The following is a 21,550-nucleotide window of genomic DNA, read 5'->3' on the forward strand; positions in this document are numbered from 1 at the left end:
TGAAACGACATACGCAATTATTCGGTCTTGCTCTGCTGCTAATGCATTGTAAAAAGGTCTGCGAGTGCAACATTCCAGAGAGCTGTTTATAGTCGTCGTACCCTCCTTTCAATAGAATAATTTCAGAGTGAGTGCCGCTTTCCGTTTCCAGCACATCGAAAAATCCTCTTGGCATCCTCCCGGAAATGAGGACGATTAAATGGAGTGTGAACGCGGCGTTTTTTTAGTGACTTGGTTGTGAAAAAAAAAATAAAAAGCTTAAGGCCAAGCATTTTCGCACTATTGGTAGGTGTCCAACTACGGCACTAGTTTATCGATCATTATTGGAGCCTTAGTTGTGTTTATCTGGCCATGGTACCACTACATAGAAATATTACTATTACATAAATTGTGACACATCGGTACGTAACGGTTCTTAAAACTTAGTTACCGTACGCAAACGTGTGCTCAGATTTAAGAACAATTTAAAGAGCCCAGACGCTGAGAATCAACTCAGATGGCAGGCCTTATATATAATGTCGTATGATTTCACTGAATTTTTTTTTCACATTGTCTTCAGCAGAATTAACCAGGCCTTTGTTCTAGCACTGTCATGCGCGTAATCTATCAATGAAAGCTATCTGCTGAGCTCTTATAGAAGATTTTTTTAATATTTTCACTGGTGAACACGTGCACACACGTGGTAAACACAGTGTAGCGCAATGCGCCGTCAACGACTAAGCTTTTCTGACTGGACTTATCGACTGTCCCACTTTTCATGGTGAACAGAATGAGAGAAAAAAACTCGCATGCGTATAAGGTGCGAACGCTGGTACAGAAAAAATCGCACTGAATGCGAGCTTTCTACCATTTTTCTTTCTTTCTTTTTTGTATGATGTAGATGACAAAGATGTAAATAAGTAGTTCAGTCATACTATATGTGTACAGCAGTGCGTAGCAGGCGGAATACAAGCTAACCACGTAGAAGTACAAGTAAAACAGTGAAGAGAGTCACCCAGGGCGAGCATTTCTATAAAAAGCCGAATGCGCTTTACTCGTAAATAATGTTAACGTTGCATAAGCGTTTTGCACCGACTGAGTAGAGAAAAGTGTTGATATTACAAGTGAACTGCAGTCCACGCATTTTGTACGCCGAAAAATGGCTCAGGTAGCACACAATGAAGCACCGCTGCGTGTATTTGTATATGTGCCGCCGACCACCTATCCACACTTTCGCGGGGATGGTGCTGCCCCTATAGCCCGATCTCGCCGACAATAGCCCTGTATTCAGCCCTCTTCTTACTCTGTCTCTGTGGTCGTTCGTTTCACCCCGCCGCGGTGGTCTAGTACATTCTGCTTCTGGTCACCGACGCGTGCGGACGCAGGATGGAAAGCTCATCCCGAGCAGCGACAGCGGCCGACGCCGGCCGCGGTACAGCGTCTCCCCTCGTTCCAAAGGACTACAGGATTATTCTGCCTTCGTTGCCATCAGGTGAAGCGATGCGTCGAGCAGTAGCTCTACACTGCGACGTCAGCGGCCGACCGTACCGCATCGACGACTTCAAGAAACCTCTCAAATATTTAGGCGTCATACAGCAAGTAAGTGGCATCGGAGCATATCAGATGTCGCACGTGTGGCTATTGAACATGAAGACCGTGGAAGCAAAGAAAGCGCTGACAGACGCAGGCGTTATCAAAGTTAAAGACCGGGTATGTCTCGTCATTGACCCGACGCGGCAAGAAGTTAAAATGAAATTGCACTGGCTAGCGTTCGATGTTACAAAAGACGCTATTCGACGTGCCTTCTATGAATACGGCGACGTCAAGGAGGTGACCGATGACCGATGGAGAGTTGAGGATTTTGAAGGAGTTGAATCGACCACTCGTGTAATACGCATACAACTACGAGATGGCGTTTCTGTGGATCAACTGCCCCATCAGGTGCGTATTGGCAGCAGTACGGCACTGGTCGTGGTGCCGGGAAGACCGCCTTTGTGCTTGCGGTGCCGAAGCACGGGGCATATGCGACGCGATTGTAAGGTCCCAAGGTGCAGCGAATGCCACTCTTTCGGTCATGAGCAGGATGAGTGTAACCGTTCATACGCACGAGCTGCAGGGCGACGACCAGAGACTCAACAGAGTGAACTTCTCATGGATGAGGAGGAATCCGAACAAGCGTCTATGCCTGCGATACCACAGAAGCAGACGACATCGGACGACACGCCGGTGCTGGGGAAAAGCAAGCAAGTTTCTTCAGCCCCGGACACGAACGCCGAACGGAACATGGGAAGTCAAGCGGTCCCAACGACTAGCGAAGAGACGCGTCCTGCGCCTGCGATGCACGCCGCGTCGCAGCTGCAAGCAACGCGCCCTGAAACGCCGGTGTCCCAGGCCAACGCTGCTTCGACTCCTCTAAACTCGGCTTCACAGCACTCTTTGGCGAACAAAACACACGAAAATGAGGATTTGCCTAGTGATCTGGATACCTTAAACATGGAATTAGAATCGGCGTCTGCAAAACGCCGTCGCGATTCAGACGACGGTGCTCAAGTAGACGAAACGCAAGTAAAGTCGGAAATGCAGTGGAAGGTGGTCAGTGGAGGCAAGAAACGAAACGCTGCCCGCCAACGGTCGTCGTCGCTCAAACGCGACGATGGCCGCTCAAACTAAAGGTGAACAACATGGATCCGCCCTGGACGACGAGAGCCCAATAAGTGAACGTGCAGGGCTCTCAGCTTGGACCCGCTCACCGATCACGTCGCTGAGCGGGTTCGTGAAAGCAGCGACGCTCAATGTACGAGGACTGGCTTCCAGGAAGAAACAGACTCAGCTCTACAGACTAGCCATGGACCAAGACCTGGACATTATTGCAGTTCAGGAAACCAAAGTGGAGAGCGTGGACGCCACCGAGAGCCTACTGCAACGTTTCACCGGACGCTACACCGCCAGCGTCAGTCATGCAGTTGGTAGGTCGGCAGGGTGTGTGATCTTTGTGCGGAATAGTTTAGGTGCCAGTGTTCAAAACGTCACGTCTGACTCATCCGGAAGGTTTGTTGTATGTGATTTGACCTTCTTTTCTCTTAATTGGCGAGTGATTTGTTTATATGCACCTCTTAAAGTTGATGAACGGTGTGTAACATTCGACGAAATTCGTACTTATTGTGAATGCGATCGCATAGTCATCCTTATGGGAGATTTTAATTGTGTGATCAGTGCCGATGATAAAACAAGTACATCCAATTTCAACGACTCAAGCACAGTCGCGTTAACGAATCTAATTTCTGACTTAGACCTTGAGGATGTTGCAGAGTGTATTGGTAAAGGACCAACACTGTATACGCATTTCCAAGGCTCCAGTCATGCGCGCCTAGATAGGGCCTACGTATCACTGGATTTAATTCCGATTATCAGTGAGTACAATGTCCTCCCTATTTCATTTAGTGATCATTGCTTAGTATCATTTGTAATAGGTAAAAGGAATAGACGTAGACCAGTATTTAACTGGGACACGTGGAAGCTGAATTCTAATCTCTTGGAAGATGAAAAATTTATGGACAGTGTTCGAGAGGCGTTGGTAAACATAGATAATGGAGACCAAAAATACGGAGTGAAGTGGGAACAATTTAAACAGAATATAAAGTTGATAGCTATAGAACGCTCATGTGTAATAAAACACGAAAAGAGTGAAGAAGAAAGAACCCTACGTTTAAATCTCAAAGAACTGCTAGCAGAGGACAGCAAAACGCCAGGCTTATTCACAATTGATATAAGGTCAGTAAAGTCCAAATTGGAACAAATTGATGAGGAGAAGTATCGTGGCGCACAAATAAGGGCAAGGGCAGAGAAAATGACCGTAGGAGAGAAACCGACCAAAAGAATGCTTGGTCTCGAAAAACGAAACGCTCAGCGGAATGTTATACATCAGATTGAATACATGGGTAACGTTACAAGTGAACAAAGATATATAGAGGATGCTTTCAACGAGTACTACACCACTTTATTAGATAAATGTAAAGTAAATGTAGATGAATTCAAGAATGAATTTTTAAAATTAATGCCAAAGGTTGAGGACTGCAGGAAAGACAGCCTAGAATGTCCTATTTCTGAACCGGAAGTGACAAAAGCAATCATTGCCCTTCATTTGGGAAAGTCCCCAGGACCTGATGGCTTAACAGCCGCATTTTATAAGGAATTCAAACACGAACTAGCACCGATCCTGGCAGCGGTTTTTAACGAAGCCTTAGACATAAAGACTTTGCCACCTTCTTTTCTGCTATCTCATACTATTTTAATACCAAAAACTGAGGACGCAGTTAAATTACGTGAAGTGAAATCGTACAGGCCAATTAGTCTCTCAAATATCGACTACAAGATTTTGATGAAAGTCTTAGCAAGGAGACTGCAGACAGTTATTAATAACATTGTAGGCGACCACCAGACATGTGGGATCAAACGGCGCACTATATTCACAAACATTCACAAGGCACGAAGTGTATTGGAGTGCTGCGATGCCACAAATGATCACATCGCGATGATCCAGATATATTTAGAAAAAGCATTTGACCGAGTACCGCACGAAATTCTTTTTCTTTTGTTAGACTATGTCAATGTTGGCAAAGTAATTCGAGATACAGTTCGAATGGCATATACTGGATGTAAAACTCGGCTAATCATCAACAAAGTTCTTGGGAAACGAATTAATGTCAGACGTTCTGTACGACAAGGCTGCCCTTTGTCTTTCCTCCTATTTTCAATTTATATAGAGTCATTTTGCCAAAAAGTCATGAAAAGCAATAACATAGTGGGGTACAAACTACAAGAAGCTGAAGTACGGGTGCTGGCATACGCAGATGATATAGCTGTGTTTTGTAAAGATTATGATAGTATCGCTGAAACCATAAAAATTGTGAACCTTTATTGTAATGCAAGTGGTAGTTTGGTAAACTGGAGCAAGTGCCTGGGTTACTGGCACGGCGAATGGCCTGTGACTCCACAATTTGTGGTTGGTATTTCATGGACTACTACTCCGGTACGATACCTAGGTGTGCCATTAGAATATTATTGTGACAGTGAACCGTACTGGCGGCGTCAGGCCGTGGAGCTACGAGAAAAAGCTGAAAAACTCAATGGTTTCCAGCTATCAATTTTCGCCAGAGCGACATTTTGTAACGTATTTTTAGTCAGTAAGCTCTGGTATGTCCTTCAGGTAATGCATTGTTCACGTGTGAATCTACAGAAGCTTCATCGAATATTTGCTGTTTTCTTGTGGGGTTCTTTTTGGGAGCGAACAAGTAGAACTAACTTATTCAGACGGGTTCGCTCTGGAGGACTTGGTCTGTGTCATTTGTACCTTCGTCAGTTAGTTAATCGGTTTATGTTTTTCCGAAATAATCGAGACCCATTCATACGTACTGTTATACAGCTTAGGCTTGGAAGACGGTTGCCAGAATTTGTGGTAGGATCTGTTCACATGAAAGCAAGTGTTAGAGGTTTCTTAAAAGAAGTTGTTGATTCATGTCTCTTTCTAAAAACGCGTTTTTCATTGGAATACCTCAGTACGGTTTCGCGTAAAAAGTTATACAAAGATTTAGTAGAAACAGTTCTTCCTGTTCCCCTATATAGAGCATTATACCGTGTAGGCCCAGGCCAAAATGTCTTAAGCCGTGTTAAAAAAATGGAGGTAACACCTGGAGCGAAATCCTTTTTCTTTAAGTTGCACACTGGGACCTTGCCCGTGAAAACATGGATGCAAGAAAAAGGCTTATTCGTTCCTTGGGGTGTTGATTGCCTTCTCTGCAAAAAGCCGGAAACAATTGAACATGTTTTCCTGGACTGCTGGGATGCAGTCTTTTTCTGGGATGTTCTCCAAAGGACTTTGAAAAAGGATCTGCCTCTCGATGCCTATGGCATCAGATTTCTACCAGTATCAAATGAAGAAGGAATACCTTTCGACCTAGTTATGTTACTGGGCCTGCATGGTATATGGCAATCTAGAATGGCGGTGCGCCATGCTGATGTTAATGCACGTCCGGTAAGGCAATATTTCTTTCAATCTGTCTGTTCGTTCGTGGAAGCACAAAAGGTTCAACAAGAGGTGCCCGAATGGCTTCATCAAGTAGAAAGCCTTCTACAGATGAAGGAATTTTAAAAAGCCTGTTAAATATGATGCTTTTTACCTCTTTTTTTTTGTTTCATGTTTCTACTTTGTTTGATGTATATATGTTTGTGAATGTTGTATGTAAACAGGCAATAAAGAAAGAAAAAAAGCCGCGGTGGTCTAGTGGCTAAGGTACTCGGCTGCTGACCCGCAGGGCGCGGGTTCGAATCCCGGCTGCGGCGGCTGCATTTTCGATGGAGGCGGAAATGTTGTAGGCCCGTGTGCTCAGATTTGGGTGCACGTTAAAGAACCCCAGGTGGTCTAAATTTCCGGAGCCCTCCACTACGGCGTCTCTCATAATCATATAGTGGTTTTGGGACGTTAAACCCCACATATCCATCAATCAATGGTCGTTCGTTTATTTGTCTTTTCGCACTTTTACAGCAGTTGCAATAAACCAGGCAACCAATCAAGCAGCCAATAGCGCACATACTACAATTGGAACATCATGATGCTCTTCATCAGAACTCTATAAAGAGGGCGTTTCTTTTAACGCACATGGATGCATTTTTTCAGGGGCGAAGCTCCTTATAGCGGCACCTGATCGTCCCTCGTAGCCGTTGTAGTGTGTAACAAGTATAACATTTTGACCTCCAAGGTGGTGCCGGTGAGAGATTTCTTCTGTGCGTTGTTGAGCAATAAAAGATAGTGCTCAATGTACATGCCAATGGCTGCTGAGGGGGAATGAGAGACAGGAGCATTCGGCTTTTAGTGAACGCGCACGCTGCAATCTCCATTAGTAGCCATTGGCATGTACTTTGAGCGCTATCTGACAAGAAAGGGTTGCTACGTTATACTCGCTGGGCGTAACCTCCTTGGTTTTAGAAAGGTTTAGCGAGCGTTGGGGTACAGTGCCATGAATACAGTGAACTCGAGGTGGTTAAAGGTGGGAAGTAAACCCGAAGCGCAAACCGTAAGAAATTGTGCGTGTGCCACCTCTCGTTTAGTCCTTGGAATGTCCGCTGGATGGCGGTGCTTCTATATGGGGAATATATGATGAAAAGGTGCGAGATGGTGTTACTTGGAGTGTTGAATAGATGGACGAACGGACACACAGACAGATGCATGGATGGACACATGAACGAATGCAGGGGCGGATGCATGGACGAACGCAGGGACGGACGCACGAACAGGCGCACGCACGGTTGGGCGGATGGACGCATGGATGGTCACACAGACCTAAGCATGGACGGACGGAAGTAAAAACGAATGGACGAACGAATGCTTCGCCCCACTCTCCATCATTCACTCCGTGGATATGCTGCCATTTTTTACTCTGCCTCCGTCGAACGTGCACCTGTCATGGTAGCTTAGGAGGATGAGGCGAGGCCCAGCTCAAGTTTTGGTCATGGTTTACATTCCCAGTCACGGCAGCAGCATTTTGTTGGCAGAAAATGTAAGGTACCCTTTTACTTATACATTCGTGCACGTTTGAGAAGCAGAGTAGGTCGAAAGTCAATAGTTCTCATTAAGGGTGCACATTACAACCAAGGCACACTTTCAGCTCATAAAAAACAAATTCTTGAAATGTGCGTAACCTTTTCATTGCCAAATGAACACAACATTTCGCTCTGTGATTGCGGTGAGAAGCGCGTATTTCAAGGGTGACATCCAGGGCACACGACCACGGTTGGCTAGCGTTTAGGGGTCAACCAGCCTAGTAGTCCACTTCGGCATCTTTGATTTTCGCGTCAACCAAAGCAACAGGCACGTGGTCGTATGTGCTTGAAAACTAAAAATCAAGTGATAGCGATAAATCTGAGAGGAAAAAAAAAGCAGATCCCAAGTACACAAGAAATCGGTGATATGTAAAGCAGTAAAAAGGAAGATTGATATGGCACTTTAAAATAAGAACAACTTTACGAGGCGGACGCTTGTAGTACGCAGTAAACACCAGTAGAAATGTTATGCGCACTCTCGTGCCTAAATAAGATGGAAGTATGTTTTTTGTAGTTGCGTACCAACGGCCCGGCTAACGTTTGCGATACCAGCACCAGCACTGGTATAGGCATGTATATTATACCATACATGACTTCCATGCCATGATTATCATGTTTGCACCTGGAAATTGTGTTCGTCGGCCATCCCCGTCACGTAATACCAAATTTCATATATGTGAAGCTAGCGAAGTGGCCGCGAGCGCATCATGAGCGTGGTATGTAGTCATGTCACGCATGACATGACACGCATGACATGGTTACTTGTTTCCGCCAGTCATATACCTTCGTCATCCATTCACGTCACGCACGTGACACCGCATTTGGTATATGTGAGGCTATCAAAATGGCCGCGAGTGCGCTATGAGCGTAGCATGAGTCATGTTTTACATGATCTGCATATCATTATTATCACGTTTGAACTAGTCATTTACTTTCGTCGTCCGTTCGCGTCCAAAAATATATGTGAAGCTAGCCGAATGGCCACGAGCCCATCATGACAATGTTATGTAGTCATGTTCTTACATGACACGCATGTCATAATTTCCATGTTAGGGCTTTTCACTTATCTTGAACAAGGGTGTCTATGCAGGCTAGTTGGTATTTCATTGCAATAATTGAGTCTAGCACCGCGTACGAAATTGTAAGAATGGATTCCTGTCAACTACTTCTTCTTACGACTTCGTACGCAACGCTACACTCAATTATTACCTGTCACTCACGTTCGCCATGCAGTCATGTCATAGCATACCTGTTTTGCAATATTTAATGGGAATGAAACCACTGCAAGATCAGCAAGATAATGACATGTAAATCATGATATTCATGACATAGTAAACATTATTTTGATGTTATGACTACTCACTTATGCTCGTCATACAGTCATGTTCTGTCATATCAACTTTGGTACAGATCCCATTTTCGAAACGGCCAGGAGAGTTAAAGATCATATGCAGCTAGATAGATAGATAGATGAATATATAAATAGATACGGTCAAAGTCGTCGAAGTTCGCTAAGAAATGCTTCGCAACTAAAATAAAAGAAGAAAAGGCAGGAGACGAATAGTGTCGAGTGCACAGAGGACACCCATTGTTTGATGCTCACGAGCACAGACAGACACGGTCGCCACTCTCGTGAGGGCCGAAGTGGCGCCACCTACGCTCCTGCGTCGCGTCAAGAGAGAAACGTGACCAAGATGGATCGCGTCCTGTCGTGCCGGACTCGGATACGAAAAGGAAAGCAAAGTGTTCCTAATAACCGGCGACGCGGCACGCTACGAGTGCAGGCGATGATCGTGGAACAGCAGATTCTGTTGCCTCACGCGAAGTATACTGAGTGCTCCTCGTTCAGAGCTCTCATCGGCTAGGTTCAGTAGATCTGTCCCTTTAGGTGTTCTAAACTGCCTTTGCTGGTCACAAATAGAAAGCTTGTAGCGAGCGAATAGATGTCTCTAACTAAAAATAAAGTAAATACCGCACAATTCAAATACCATCAATGCAAGCTTATGTCCAAACTTTATTAATTATTTAGTCAATCAATCAACCACCATATCAAGCAATGGGCACTAAGCCAACAGACAAGCACATGTATAATGGCGAGAAGGAACAGCTCGTGCTTTGTTCATGCTAAATTCTGTTAATAGGAAGGAATATCTTCACATTATGTGTTCATACGAAAGCTTAACATCGCATATATACACCTTTCTCGTGATGAAAAGAAGTAAGCTGGTACCAATAAGTGAGCTTCTTCGTTAGTGTTATTATTCGCGAGCCTGTCAGTTATTAGATAGAATAGATGTATTGCATTGTAGCCGAAGACCCACCGGGGTGGTTTAATGGTTATGGTGCCTAACCGCTCACTCGAAGGTCGCTGCACGTCAGCGGCTGCTACAACCGTTATTACCACTTAGAGAAATAGAAACAACGTTCTGCAATTAACTTGTGTTACAAATTACGAAGAAGAAGAAGAAGAGTGCCTCAGTTTTCACAACCTGAAGTCATTCTGCTTGATTTTGAAGGCACCATAGAGCTTTAAAAATTAAAATGCTGCAAATTACGGGTACAACGGAAGGCTGAAAGATTACTGATTTATTCATTGATTGATTGACATAAGCGGTTTAACGGCCCAAAACCACCTGATGATTATGAGAGACACCGTAGTAGAGGGCTCTGGAAATTTTGACCACCTGGTGTTTTTAACGTGCGCCCAAATCTGAGCACACGGGCCTACAGAATTCTCACCTCCATCTGAAATGCAGCCGCCGCAGCCAGGATTCGATCCCGCGACCTGTTGGTCAGCAGCCTAGTACATTAGCCACCAGACCACCACGGTGGGGCAAGGCTGAAAGATGGAAGCTCCCATATTTAATTCTTATTGTGGAAAAATTATTCTGAGGCTTTACTTCTCATTGAATATGAATCATAGATAACTGAAATAAGATATCGTTAAACGCCCATGAATAAGGGACAGGGGGACGTTACGAGGAACGCAGAATACGGCATTTATGAGCGGCACTTTATTAAAACAGCGAATAAGGCTTTTACAAAGGCTCTAAAAAAATTGGCAGATCCCACGTACAATGGGAATCGATGATATGCGAAGCATGAATCCCTAATGTTGATATGTCACTTTAAAATCAGCACAGCGTTATGAGGTGGAGGTAAATGATGCCGTACTAGACTTCCGTGTCGTGATTATCATGTTTGAATGTGTCGTTTACCATCGTCATCTATTCACGCCCTGTGATACAATGTGGAGCTAGCGAAACAGTCACGAACACTCTATGAGCATGACATGTTGTCATGTTTTTACATGAAACGCGTATCAGGATTATCATGCTTGCACCAGTCCAGTATTTCGTCATCCATTGACGTCACGTAACACCAAATTTGGTATATGTGGAGCTACCAAAACGGCTGCGAGCGCAGCATGAAAAGACCATTATACTCCCATGTAGCGTTGACACGCGCGCATGCTGGGCACAGCGACGCTACATTAGCAAAACGTGAGCACTCTATAGTCTGACGCCAGGCGCGACCAGCGTCGGTCAGCGCGGCCTGACGGCAACTGGTGCGAAATGCGACATGCTACATTTCGCGCCGATGCCATAGAGTAACATTACTCTATGCTGATGCATTACCCAGACAACACTGCTTCTCTCTCTTTTCTTGACGGAGGGACGCCGGACGCGCTGAAATGCGATTGTGTGAATGCAACGCAGCGGGGCGCGCGCCTACGAGTATATGGCAGAGCCGGCGCCTGGCGTGGGAACGCTGCCGTGACTCGACTAAATGAACTCCGGCGAGCACGCGTACCGCGTCACGTCGAAATGTATTGGCGCCTTGTTTGCGGCATGTAGGCATGTTCTCACATGACACGCATCTCATTATTATCATGTTTGCACCAGTCACATACCTTCGTCATCTATTGACGTCACGTGATACGAAATTCGGCATATGTCAAGCTAGTGAAACGGCCACAAACGCATCATAAGTGTGACCTGTAATCATGTTGTTAATGACTCGCATGTCTTCATTATCATGTTTGCATGTGTCATTTACCTATGTCGTCCGTTCATGTCCCGTAATACCGAGTTTGGTACATGTGAAGCTAGTGAGACGGCCGCAAGTCTATCATGAGCGTAGCATGTAGTCATGTTGTTACAGGACACGCATCTCATGTTTATCATGTTTTCACCAGTGCCATACCTTCGTCATTCATTCCCGTCCCACAATACCAAACTTGGCATAAGTGAATCTAGCGAAACGGCCACCAGCGCATCATCAGCGTTCTATGTAGTCATGTTGTTACATGACACGCAATTCATGATTTTATTGTTAGGGTCTGTCGCTTGTGTTCGCCATGCAATCATGTCGTACCATACGAGTTCTGAAACATATCATGTGAACGAAACCACCGCAAAAACAGCAGGATCATGAAAATTAATCATGACATTCATTACATACATGTCATGATTTTCATTTTATGACTACCTAAATACGTTCTTCAAATAGTCATGTTGTGCTATACTAAGTTTAGTATTGATACGATTATCAAAACGCCCAGGAGAGCTAAAAGTTGTAGGCGGCTAGATAGATAGATAGATAGATAGATAGATAGATAGATAGATAGATAGATAGATAGATAGATAGATAGATAGATAGATAGATAGATAGATAGATAGATAGATACGCCCAAAGTCGCTGAAGTTCGCTAAGAAATGCTTCGCATTTAAAAAGGCAGGAGCGGGACGGCCACCAACACGCTCCGCACTTGCGTAGGACGTGAGCGTGAACGACCCGTAATGACAGGCTTTGCGTGCGAGATGAGCTCGTGACGTGGCACGCTTTTGATCTTTCAGGGATCACGTCCGGTGTCAATAATTACTGCTCCTAGTCGAAACGCTGCCCCCGCCAGTGCTTTCCTGTGGCGGAAGAACGGGCCACAGGAAAGGGACTTAGGCAGGCGTCTGGGGAACCAATGAATAAATATCGACATTTCGAAAAATTTAACGGAGCACCTGAAATCGTGCCATACGTAGCAAAAAGTCGTAGGCTATGGGATAAACACTCCTCATTTTTCAAATACAACGTGATGTCATCAGAAAATGCTGTCACCGTCACGGTACCACTACCTGGAAGAGGAAGGCCTCAAACGTAAGGATCAGTGATTAGCGATTGAAGGAATGGTTCGAGGCTGAGTACAAAAAGTGCAGGGGATAAAGGACACCGCTGGCGAACACCACGGGTAACAAGAAACGGCGCACTCTTTAAACCATCAAGAAACAACGTGCTGCGTATATTTCGGTATGCGTTTCTGAGAAGCTCAACGAAGTTTTGCGAGAAGCCAAATGCTGCCATTACGCTAAATATAAAGCTATGTTCGAGGCGATCGAATGCCTTTTCCTAGTCAAGTGAAACCAAGAGTCCCCGAGCTGATCTTATTAACGTGTACGCAACTATATCACGCGTCACAAAAAAGAGACTGTGGATTTCTCTTCCAGGAATAGAGCACGTCTGATGATGACCTAATAAGGAGGGCATCAGGCTTCTCAAACGCCGACTGATAACTGCCGCGAAAGTTTTGTAATCAACGTTGAGGAGCGTTATTGGTCTCCACTCCTTTGGGCGAGCCGACGATGGGTCACGTTTATGTATTGAAATAATTCGACCATGGCGAAAGCTATCAGGCAAATCAAAGTTCTCAAAACAGCGGCAAATAACAGAGGTAAAAAGAGCACCAATGCCTTCCCAAAACGTCAAATAAAATTCAACAGGCAACCCGTTCGGCCCGGGGGCCGGACGGAGATAAGTAACGAAATCGCACAAGGACAAAATTTAAGAGCAGACACTGTGATAATATCTGCAACCACCACTCAATATTATTTGCCCAAGTGTGTGGCACATTGCATTATGTTTCTTCGTTGTAATATCCGTTAGTTTTCAAAGTAAAAATTAAGCTCGTTTTCATCCATGACGTAGAAACCTACATTTAACACATATTTGCTGGTTTACAATGCGCAAAAGTAGTTGCTGGAGGTTTCGTGTAACTTACATTTCATGCTGAATAGCGACGCAGTACACATTTGACAAGAGCAGGTGTCGTAAGCTTGCTTCAGCCAGCGGCTGCAGGGACACCTTTCCGTGGTATTAGGCGCGAAGCTCCTCAGACTTTGGGTCATTTCCTCCTCTGTAGTCGTAGTAGTAGTCGTAGTAGTAGTCGTAGTAGTATGCAGCCACCTCTATTTTATGAACTGCTCAGTAGATGGTCTTCTGCGCATACGTCCTTGGAATAATATAACTAGATGGCGTTAGTGGTTTGCACAGCATATCCACGGAGTGAATGATGATGAGTGGGGCGAAGCGTCCGTACGTCCGGCCGTACGAACAGACAGAGGCTCGGATGGACGGTTGGATGGACGAACGGACACACAGACGGACGAACAGGCGTTTCGCTTTGCTCACCATCATTCAATCCGTGGATATGCTCCGATTTTTCGGAACGGCCATCTCTCACCCATATAGAGAGGACGAGCCGACCAAAGAGGTTTAAAAAATGGCTGGGGTGGAAATTCTCACTTCACGAGTGAAGCCGCACCAACCGTAATATGGCGGCTGTAGTAGCCATCTTACTATGAGAGCATGCTGAGCTGTTGGTGTTCGGCAATCTGTGTGTGTCGAAAAAGTTGTTAACAATTTTGAGTGCGACGGCAACCGTTGCAGTCAACTAAATAATGCTAAACACCTGCATACCTTGAACCTCGCCCGAAAAGGCCACTGCTCGACGGGTTGTGCATTGTTCTCCCATCTAGTACGGCCATCGAGGATGATATTCCAAGCTTACGAACTCGTGTTCAATGGTGAACCGGCCTGGCCACCTAACTGAGTGGGTTTCTCCAATGAATTCCGAAGCAAGATGAATGGCGCGTTCGTGGCGCCGTCAACCATCGAAACAGGAACCTTACATGACAGGCTTAACGCTAACACAGCCAAGCGGCCATGGCCTTCGGTGTGCGCTACGAGCCCGCTTTGCGGAAGTGTGCCATCAAATAGCGATGGCTGCTTTTTTGGAGCACGGCTTGTTCTAAAGACGAGGCTCCTTCTTGGAGATCTTCGACGCAAAAATTTTGGTCTGTCTGTACATTTGTCTGTTTCTCCGCCATTAACGTTACTTTAAACGGTACCAAAGTGGCCGACCGCTACTCCAAACGGCCGACCTCATCCGCAGCGCCCACCAATACTGCTCAAGGTTGAGCGTTAATACTTGTGTGGTTGTCAATTAAAAAGCAATTATTGCGCATATCTGAGGCACCTTAACAACACGTCAATAATTTGTATGTGTATTTTTTACTAGAAAAGGCAAACAAAAGTAATTCTGGGGACCTTAGCTCTTATCACGCTGCGCTGACCATGCAACGCTTGCACGACAAGGCAAATGTTTCCAACGCTTTACTGAGACGACATGGTGGTGAAACCTACCCGTCGCCTTGCGTTCTACACCTTATCAGCTCATAGACGGGGGCGCCCCGCACGCATCATTTTCCAGGATAACTGCTAGGTAGCGCTCATGTCTCTCGCGTGACGTGACTTGATGTGCTCGTTCGCCTCTGCTGCATGCTCGAGACACACAAAGGCAGTGCCTCCACAATACCATTCACTGATTTTCTTGCGCAGAACATCAAATAAACGTTATGTTAACTCTCTCCAGACGCAAGACTATCGTCTTTCGACGACATTTGCAGTGTAACATGCTGATACGGGGAATTCTTCGTATGATTGATTGATTGATTGATTGATATGTGGCGTTTAACGTCCCAAAACTACCATATGAATATGAGAGACGCCGTAGTGCAGGGCTCCGGAAGTTTCCACCACCTGGGATTCTTTACGGTGCACCGGATTCTGAGCACACGGGCCTATGGCAGTTCGCCTATATCGAAAATACAGCTGTCGCAGCCGGGATTTGTTAGCACGACCTGCCCTGTTTCCGTAGTCGCGCTCATTTCACAAATAACATGACGCGCTGAGCAACTGTAACTAGTATCACTTAGGCAATTTGAGTGTTAGCCAAAAAACAGAAAATAAAAAATATACAAGCTTGCGCCTGTGGAATTATCTTGCTGTCAATAGTTTATTTATTTATTTACCAGGCGTCCTTTGCGACATTTTCAAAAAACAAAGCAACTATGTACCCATCTGAATGAGGGAGAGAAGAGTCACCGACGCGTGACGCCGTTCCATTCTTCGTCTTGTGTATATTTCATTCTCCCACGCACCCTTGAATCGTGTGTGGGTGCTGTTGTTTCAAAGCACCACGTATGTTCACCACATGGCCTTTTAAGAAGGGTCACTATTGTGTTTCCTTCCACGTCGCAGCCCTATACCCTTCTGTACGGTACCACTAAACAGTCAGGTTTTTCGTACGTTTGTCGCAGCTGTGGCCAAGAATTAACGCACAAACTCCTTTTAGATCTGTGGCATTAAATAAATGAAAGCGATGTTAAGTGAGAGTCTGGGTATTAGACATTAGCTACATATACGCGGAAGAAGGACAATCTTTCTCGGTGGCAGTGATGATATCCTTTTTTCGAGACTGAAGCAAGGACCTCAGACTGGTGTAAAAAATACGCACGAAAAAACAAAAACAAAAAAGGCAGCGTTGGATAAAAGCATTACCTGCCACTTTCAGAGGCTGAAAAAAAAATTGCAGCATATCCACGGAGTGAATGATGGATAGTAGGGCGAAGCATCCGTCCGTTCATTCGTTCTTGCTTCCATTCATCCATGCGTGCGTCTGTGTGGCCGCCCATGCGTCCATCCGCCCGTCCGTGCATGCGTCTGTTCGTGCGTCCGCACGTTCATCTGTGCGTCCGTCCCTGCTTTTGTCCATGCATCCGCTCCTGCGTCCGTCCATGCGTCCATCCGTATGTGCAACCATCGGTGCGTCCATCCATGCATCTGTCCGTGTGTCCGTTTGTCCACTTATTCAACACTTCAAGTACCACCATCTCGCATCATTTCATCATATATTCCTCATATACAAGCACCGCCATCCAGCGGACATTCCAAACACTGAACTAGAGGAGGCACACGCACACTTTCTTACGGCTTGCGCTTCGTGTCTACTTCCCACCTTTAAGCACCTCGAGTTCATGGTATATACTAGTTCACTGTATTCGTGGCACAGCGGCCCAACTCTCGCTAAACCTCTCTAAAACCTAGGAGGTCACGCCCAGCGAGTATAACGTAGCAACTCTTTCTTATCTTCTGTGCGTTGTTGAACAATAAAAAATTCGCAGCGTGCGCGTTAACTAAAAGCCGAATTCTCCTGTCTCTCATTTTCTCTTAGCAGCCATTGGCATGTACATTGAGCACTATCTTTTATTGTTCAACAACGCAGAGAAGAAATCTGTCGCCGGCACCACCTTAGAGGTCGGAATGTTATACTTGTTATACACTACTACAAGGTCTACGAGGGATGAACGGGTGCCGCTATAAAGAGCTTCGGAAGTGATTTTGTTACACCTGTGAAGAAGAAAACGCATCGTTGGCAAGCAACATCGCCACCGCTTGGGTACTGGGTGCCGGGCTTCTCTCGCTCGGCTCGTGCTGATCTTCGCCGGCATCTGTTTGACCGTTGCTCTTCCCCGATCATGTTTCATCGTAGGACCTACGTCGCAACAGTCGCCAATAAACCCCTTTTCAATTGGTGGAGGGTGCTGACATTCCCGGTCGCCTGAACCTGGGTGCTGCCATTCACCGTCGCCTAAACCTGGAGCTGCGCAACCGAACGCTACCTCCCATCATGGCTACCAACAACGCGCAACCTGGCTCTTCCACTCCGTCCCCCAGCAACCCCGACGTTCTTCGTTTGCGAGAGCCCAAGGTCTTTAGCGGAGCTGATGAGACCGACGTGGAAGACTGGTTTGCTAACTACGAACTGGTGAGCGCAAACAACAAGTGGGATGACGCGGACTAGTTGACTAACGTCATCTTTTACCTCACTGACGTGGCCGAAATGTGGTATAACAACCACAAAAACGACATTACGACGTGGTTCATCTTCAAAACGTCGTTTGCTGACGTTTTCGGCTGACCCGCTGTCCGCAAGTCCAGAGCCGAACAACGCTTGCGGACTCGCGCACAGAAGCCATCCGAATCGTTCACCAGTTACATCGAAGACATCATTGGTCTTTGCAACCGTCTGAACAGCGCCATGCCCGAGTCGGAGAAGATTCAACACATCCTCAAAGGGATAAACGACGGCGCATTTCGGATGCTCCTGGCGCGCAATCCTGCCACCGTTGCGGAACTTGTGACTTTATGTCAAAGTTTCGACGAGTTGAGGCAGCAGCGCGCCCTGACTTGGCCATTTTCGTCACACGCTGACTCACTATCTAGTCTTACTTCTGTTCCTGATTACTCGACAACACTGCAAGAGGTCAAAGATTTTGTGCGTGAAGAAGTAGCTCGGCAGCTGTCGTTGATTCCCCTCACGCAGCAGCCGCCGTCCTCTCGTCTGCCCTCCCCACACCGCGACGTTATTGCCGAAGAGGTAGCCCAGACTGTTCCCGTCGCTGCCCACCAGAAGCCTGTGGCCATGCCTGTTCCCCATGCGCCGGCTATGTAGCCCGTGGCCGCGCCTCTTACTTATGCCCAGGTGGTACGCAGCAGACCCCTCCAGCAGAATTTGCCCCCCATGTCTGCACTTGCTCCCCACTCTACCGCTCTTTCGATACCTTGGGCCGCACCGCGAGTCAGCAATTCCTGGCGCACTGCTGACAATCGACCAATCTGCTACGCCTGCGGTACTCCAGGATACGTGGCACGATATTGTCGTCGTCGCTTCCAATCACAACACAACGCTACTTGGCCGTTACCGTATGACCCGCAGCCCACGCACCTACCTGCTCCCTACCCCTCACAGCAGTATGGCTACACTAACCTTCCCGAGTCTCAGTCACCCCAACCCCCATCTCCGACTCACTCGCCCCGCTCGCCGTCTCCTCGAAGGCGATCTCTGTCCCCAATGCGTCCCCGACCCCCGCTTCCTCCAACCGGGAAAACTGAACGCCGCAGTTCCAGAGGCAAGAACTGTGCCGTCGTCGAAATGCCCAAGTCCTCGCACTTCACCTGCTAACGTCGTTGCCATATCTGTCGATGGTGTTTCTACCTTTGCCCTCATCGACACAGGTTCTGCCGTTTCTGTTATATCCGCCCAGCTCTGCCGCTCCCTACGCAAAGTGACCACGCCGCTCTCTGGACTATCGCTTCGTACGGCTAGCGCACAACCAGTTCGACCTCTCGGCACCTGTACAGCCCGCATATTCATCCAAGGCTCTATGTACGTTGTCGAGTTCATCGTCATTTCGGTGTGCTCGCATGACGTTATCCTCGGGTGGGACTTCCTGTCACATCATCATGCCATCATCAACTGCGCACGCACTGAAGTTCAATTTTCGCACCTGTCTGACGAACCTTGGCACGAAACTCTTGAACGGTCCCCAAAATTCGTCGTGCGTGAAGACACCGAAATTCCGCCAGCCTCTCTTGCCGTTGTCCCTGTTTGCTGCGATGACCATAACGATGCTACAGTAATGTTTACACCTTCCGACATTTTCATGAGCCACAGAGCCGTTTCCTTGCCCTTCGCTACACTTGACGTCACTGCTGGCCGAAGCAATATTTTCGTCCACAACAACCTTCGTGCACCGCTTACGCTACTTGCCGGCGAATGTTTCGGTCGAGTGGAGTACCTCGATTCCTATTTATTCCTTAACATGCCAGACTAATCGTGCAGTAACGCCTCGACCGAACTTCATGCCCTTTCCCCACTGGAATGCTCGTCGAGTGACACCTTCTCGAGTTCCATCGCCGACACCTTAAGTGCCCATGAACGCGCCGAGGTTCTTAATCTCCTCCAGCACTTCGCGAATTCATTCGATGTTTCTCAACCGCAAATGGGTCGCACTTCCGCAGTGCACCACTACATTGACACCGGTTCGCACCAGCCATTGCGTCAAAGACCGTACCGTGTCTGTGCTGCAGAACGTCACGTCATCAACGACCAGGTCGAAGAGATGCTACGCCGTCACGTCATTCAACCATCGCACAGTCCTTGGGCATCTCCTGTCGTTCCAGTTTGAAAGAAGGATGGATCGATTCGATTTTGCGTCGACTACCGGCGATTAAACAAGGTGACGCGGAAAGACGTCTATCCATTACCGCGCATCGACGACGCCCTTGACAGCCTCCAAGGAGCCGAATTCTTCTGCTCCTTAGACTTACCAGTGGGATACTGGCAGGTTCCTATGGCAGAAGCTCATCGCCAGAAAACTGCGTTCATTACACCAGATGGCCTGTAAGAATTTAACGTAATGCCATTTGGGCTTTGTAATGCTCCTGCAACGTTTGAACGACTCATGGACAACACACTGCGTGGACTGAAGTGGTCTGTGTGTCTATGCTACCTCGACGACATTGTCGTGTTCTCTCCCGATTTTCCTATACATCTGCTCCGGCTCCAACTGGTTCTGACGTGTTTAACCAACGCTGGGCTCCATCTGAACCTTAAAAAGTGCCGCTTCGCCGCGCGAGGGCTGTCCATCTTGCGACACATCGTGTCCAAGCATGGTGTTCTACCCGACTCTGCAACACTGCGAGCAGTCGCTGAGTTCCCGAAACCTACTACACTGAAAGAATTACGCAGTTTTGTTGGACTAAGTTCGTACTTCCGGCGCTTCGTGCGAAATTTTGCGTCGATCATGTCACCACTGACCAACCTCCTACGCGGGGACGCAGACCTTTCATCCTGGTCTCCTGACTGCGACGTTGCGTTTGCCACGCTCCGTAGTCTGCTAACATCTCCTCCAATTCTTCGGCATTTCGACTCAACAGCTGCAACGGAAGTTCACATAGACGCTAGCGGGGTTGGTCTTGGCGCTGTCCTCGCCCAACGCAAGCCGGGCTACTCCGAATACGTCGTCGCTTATGCGAGTCGCACGCTTACTAAAGCTGAGGCCAATTACAGCGTCACTGAAAAGGAGTGCTTGGCGCTAGTGTGGGTGCTTCGCAAGTTCCGCCCTTATTTGTACGGTCGCCCATTTTACCTGGTAACCGACCACCATGCACTTTGTTGGCTCGCCACATTGAAGGATCCTTCTGGCCGCCTAGCTTGGTGGGCACTGCAAATCCAGGAGTACGACATTCACGTCATCTATCGCAGCGGACGCAAGCATTCTGACGCTGACGCCCTGTCGCGTTCGCCTTTACCTCCCGACTTGTCCTGCGGAAGCACTGGTACCAACTCCGTCGCATCTCTCGACCTCGAGTCCTTTGCCAGTGAACAACACGAGGACCCGTGGATCGCTTCCCTTTTTGACTGTCTCTCTGGATCGTCAACCACTGCGGTACCACGATCTCTCCGACGTCAAGCTGTTCATTTCGCCATACGTGATCGGCTGCTACACCGACGCAACTACGCCCCTGAAGGTCGGAAGTGGCTCTTGCTGGTCCCGCGCAGCTTGCGATCACAAATCTGCGCCTCCTTTCAAGACGATCCCTAATGTGGTCATGCCGGAGTTTTCAAAACTAACGAACGCATTCACCATCGCTTCTACTGGCGCGGAATGTATAATTTCGTTCGAAAATTCGTTATGGGCTGCCCTGACTGCCAACGCCGCAAGTCACCGCCTCTCCACTCGTCCGGCGCGCTTCAACCGCTTCCGTGCCCTGCCAAACCTTTCGATCGGATCGGAATTGATCTCTATGGCCCTCTACCGACAACATCAGATGAAAATCGGTGGGTCATAGTCGCTGTAGACCATTCAACACGCTACGCTGAGACCGCCGCCCTTTCAAGTGCCACTGCGCGGGACGTGGCATCCTTCGTCCTTCATCGCTTCATACTACGACATGGTGCACCTCGAGAACTACTAAGTGACCGAGGTCGAGCTTTCCTATCAGAAGCCGTCACGTC

General features: G+C 47.3%; 1 protein-coding gene across 1 annotated transcript in view; it reads left to right on the top strand.

Moving 5' to 3' along the window:
• The first annotated feature begins 1,335 nt into the window (after positions 1-1,335).
• Positions 1,336-21,550, top strand: part of LOC142814418 (uncharacterized) — a 107,042-nt gene continuing 86,827 nt past the window's right edge. Inside the window, exon 1 of the mRNA XM_075893177.1 lies at positions 1,336-2,156. Within this exon, the coding sequence (XP_075749292.1) occupies positions 1,366-2,156 (791 nt within the window). The 5' untranslated portion in view covers positions 1,336-1,365. The remainder of the gene's footprint in view (positions 2,157-21,550) is intronic.

The sequence above is a fragment of the Rhipicephalus microplus genome, chromosome 4 (assembly GCF_043290135.1).
Source record: "Rhipicephalus microplus isolate Deutch F79 chromosome 4, USDA_Rmic, whole genome shotgun sequence".
NCBI classification, from domain to species: domain Eukaryota; kingdom Metazoa; phylum Arthropoda; class Arachnida; order Ixodida; family Ixodidae; genus Rhipicephalus; species Rhipicephalus microplus.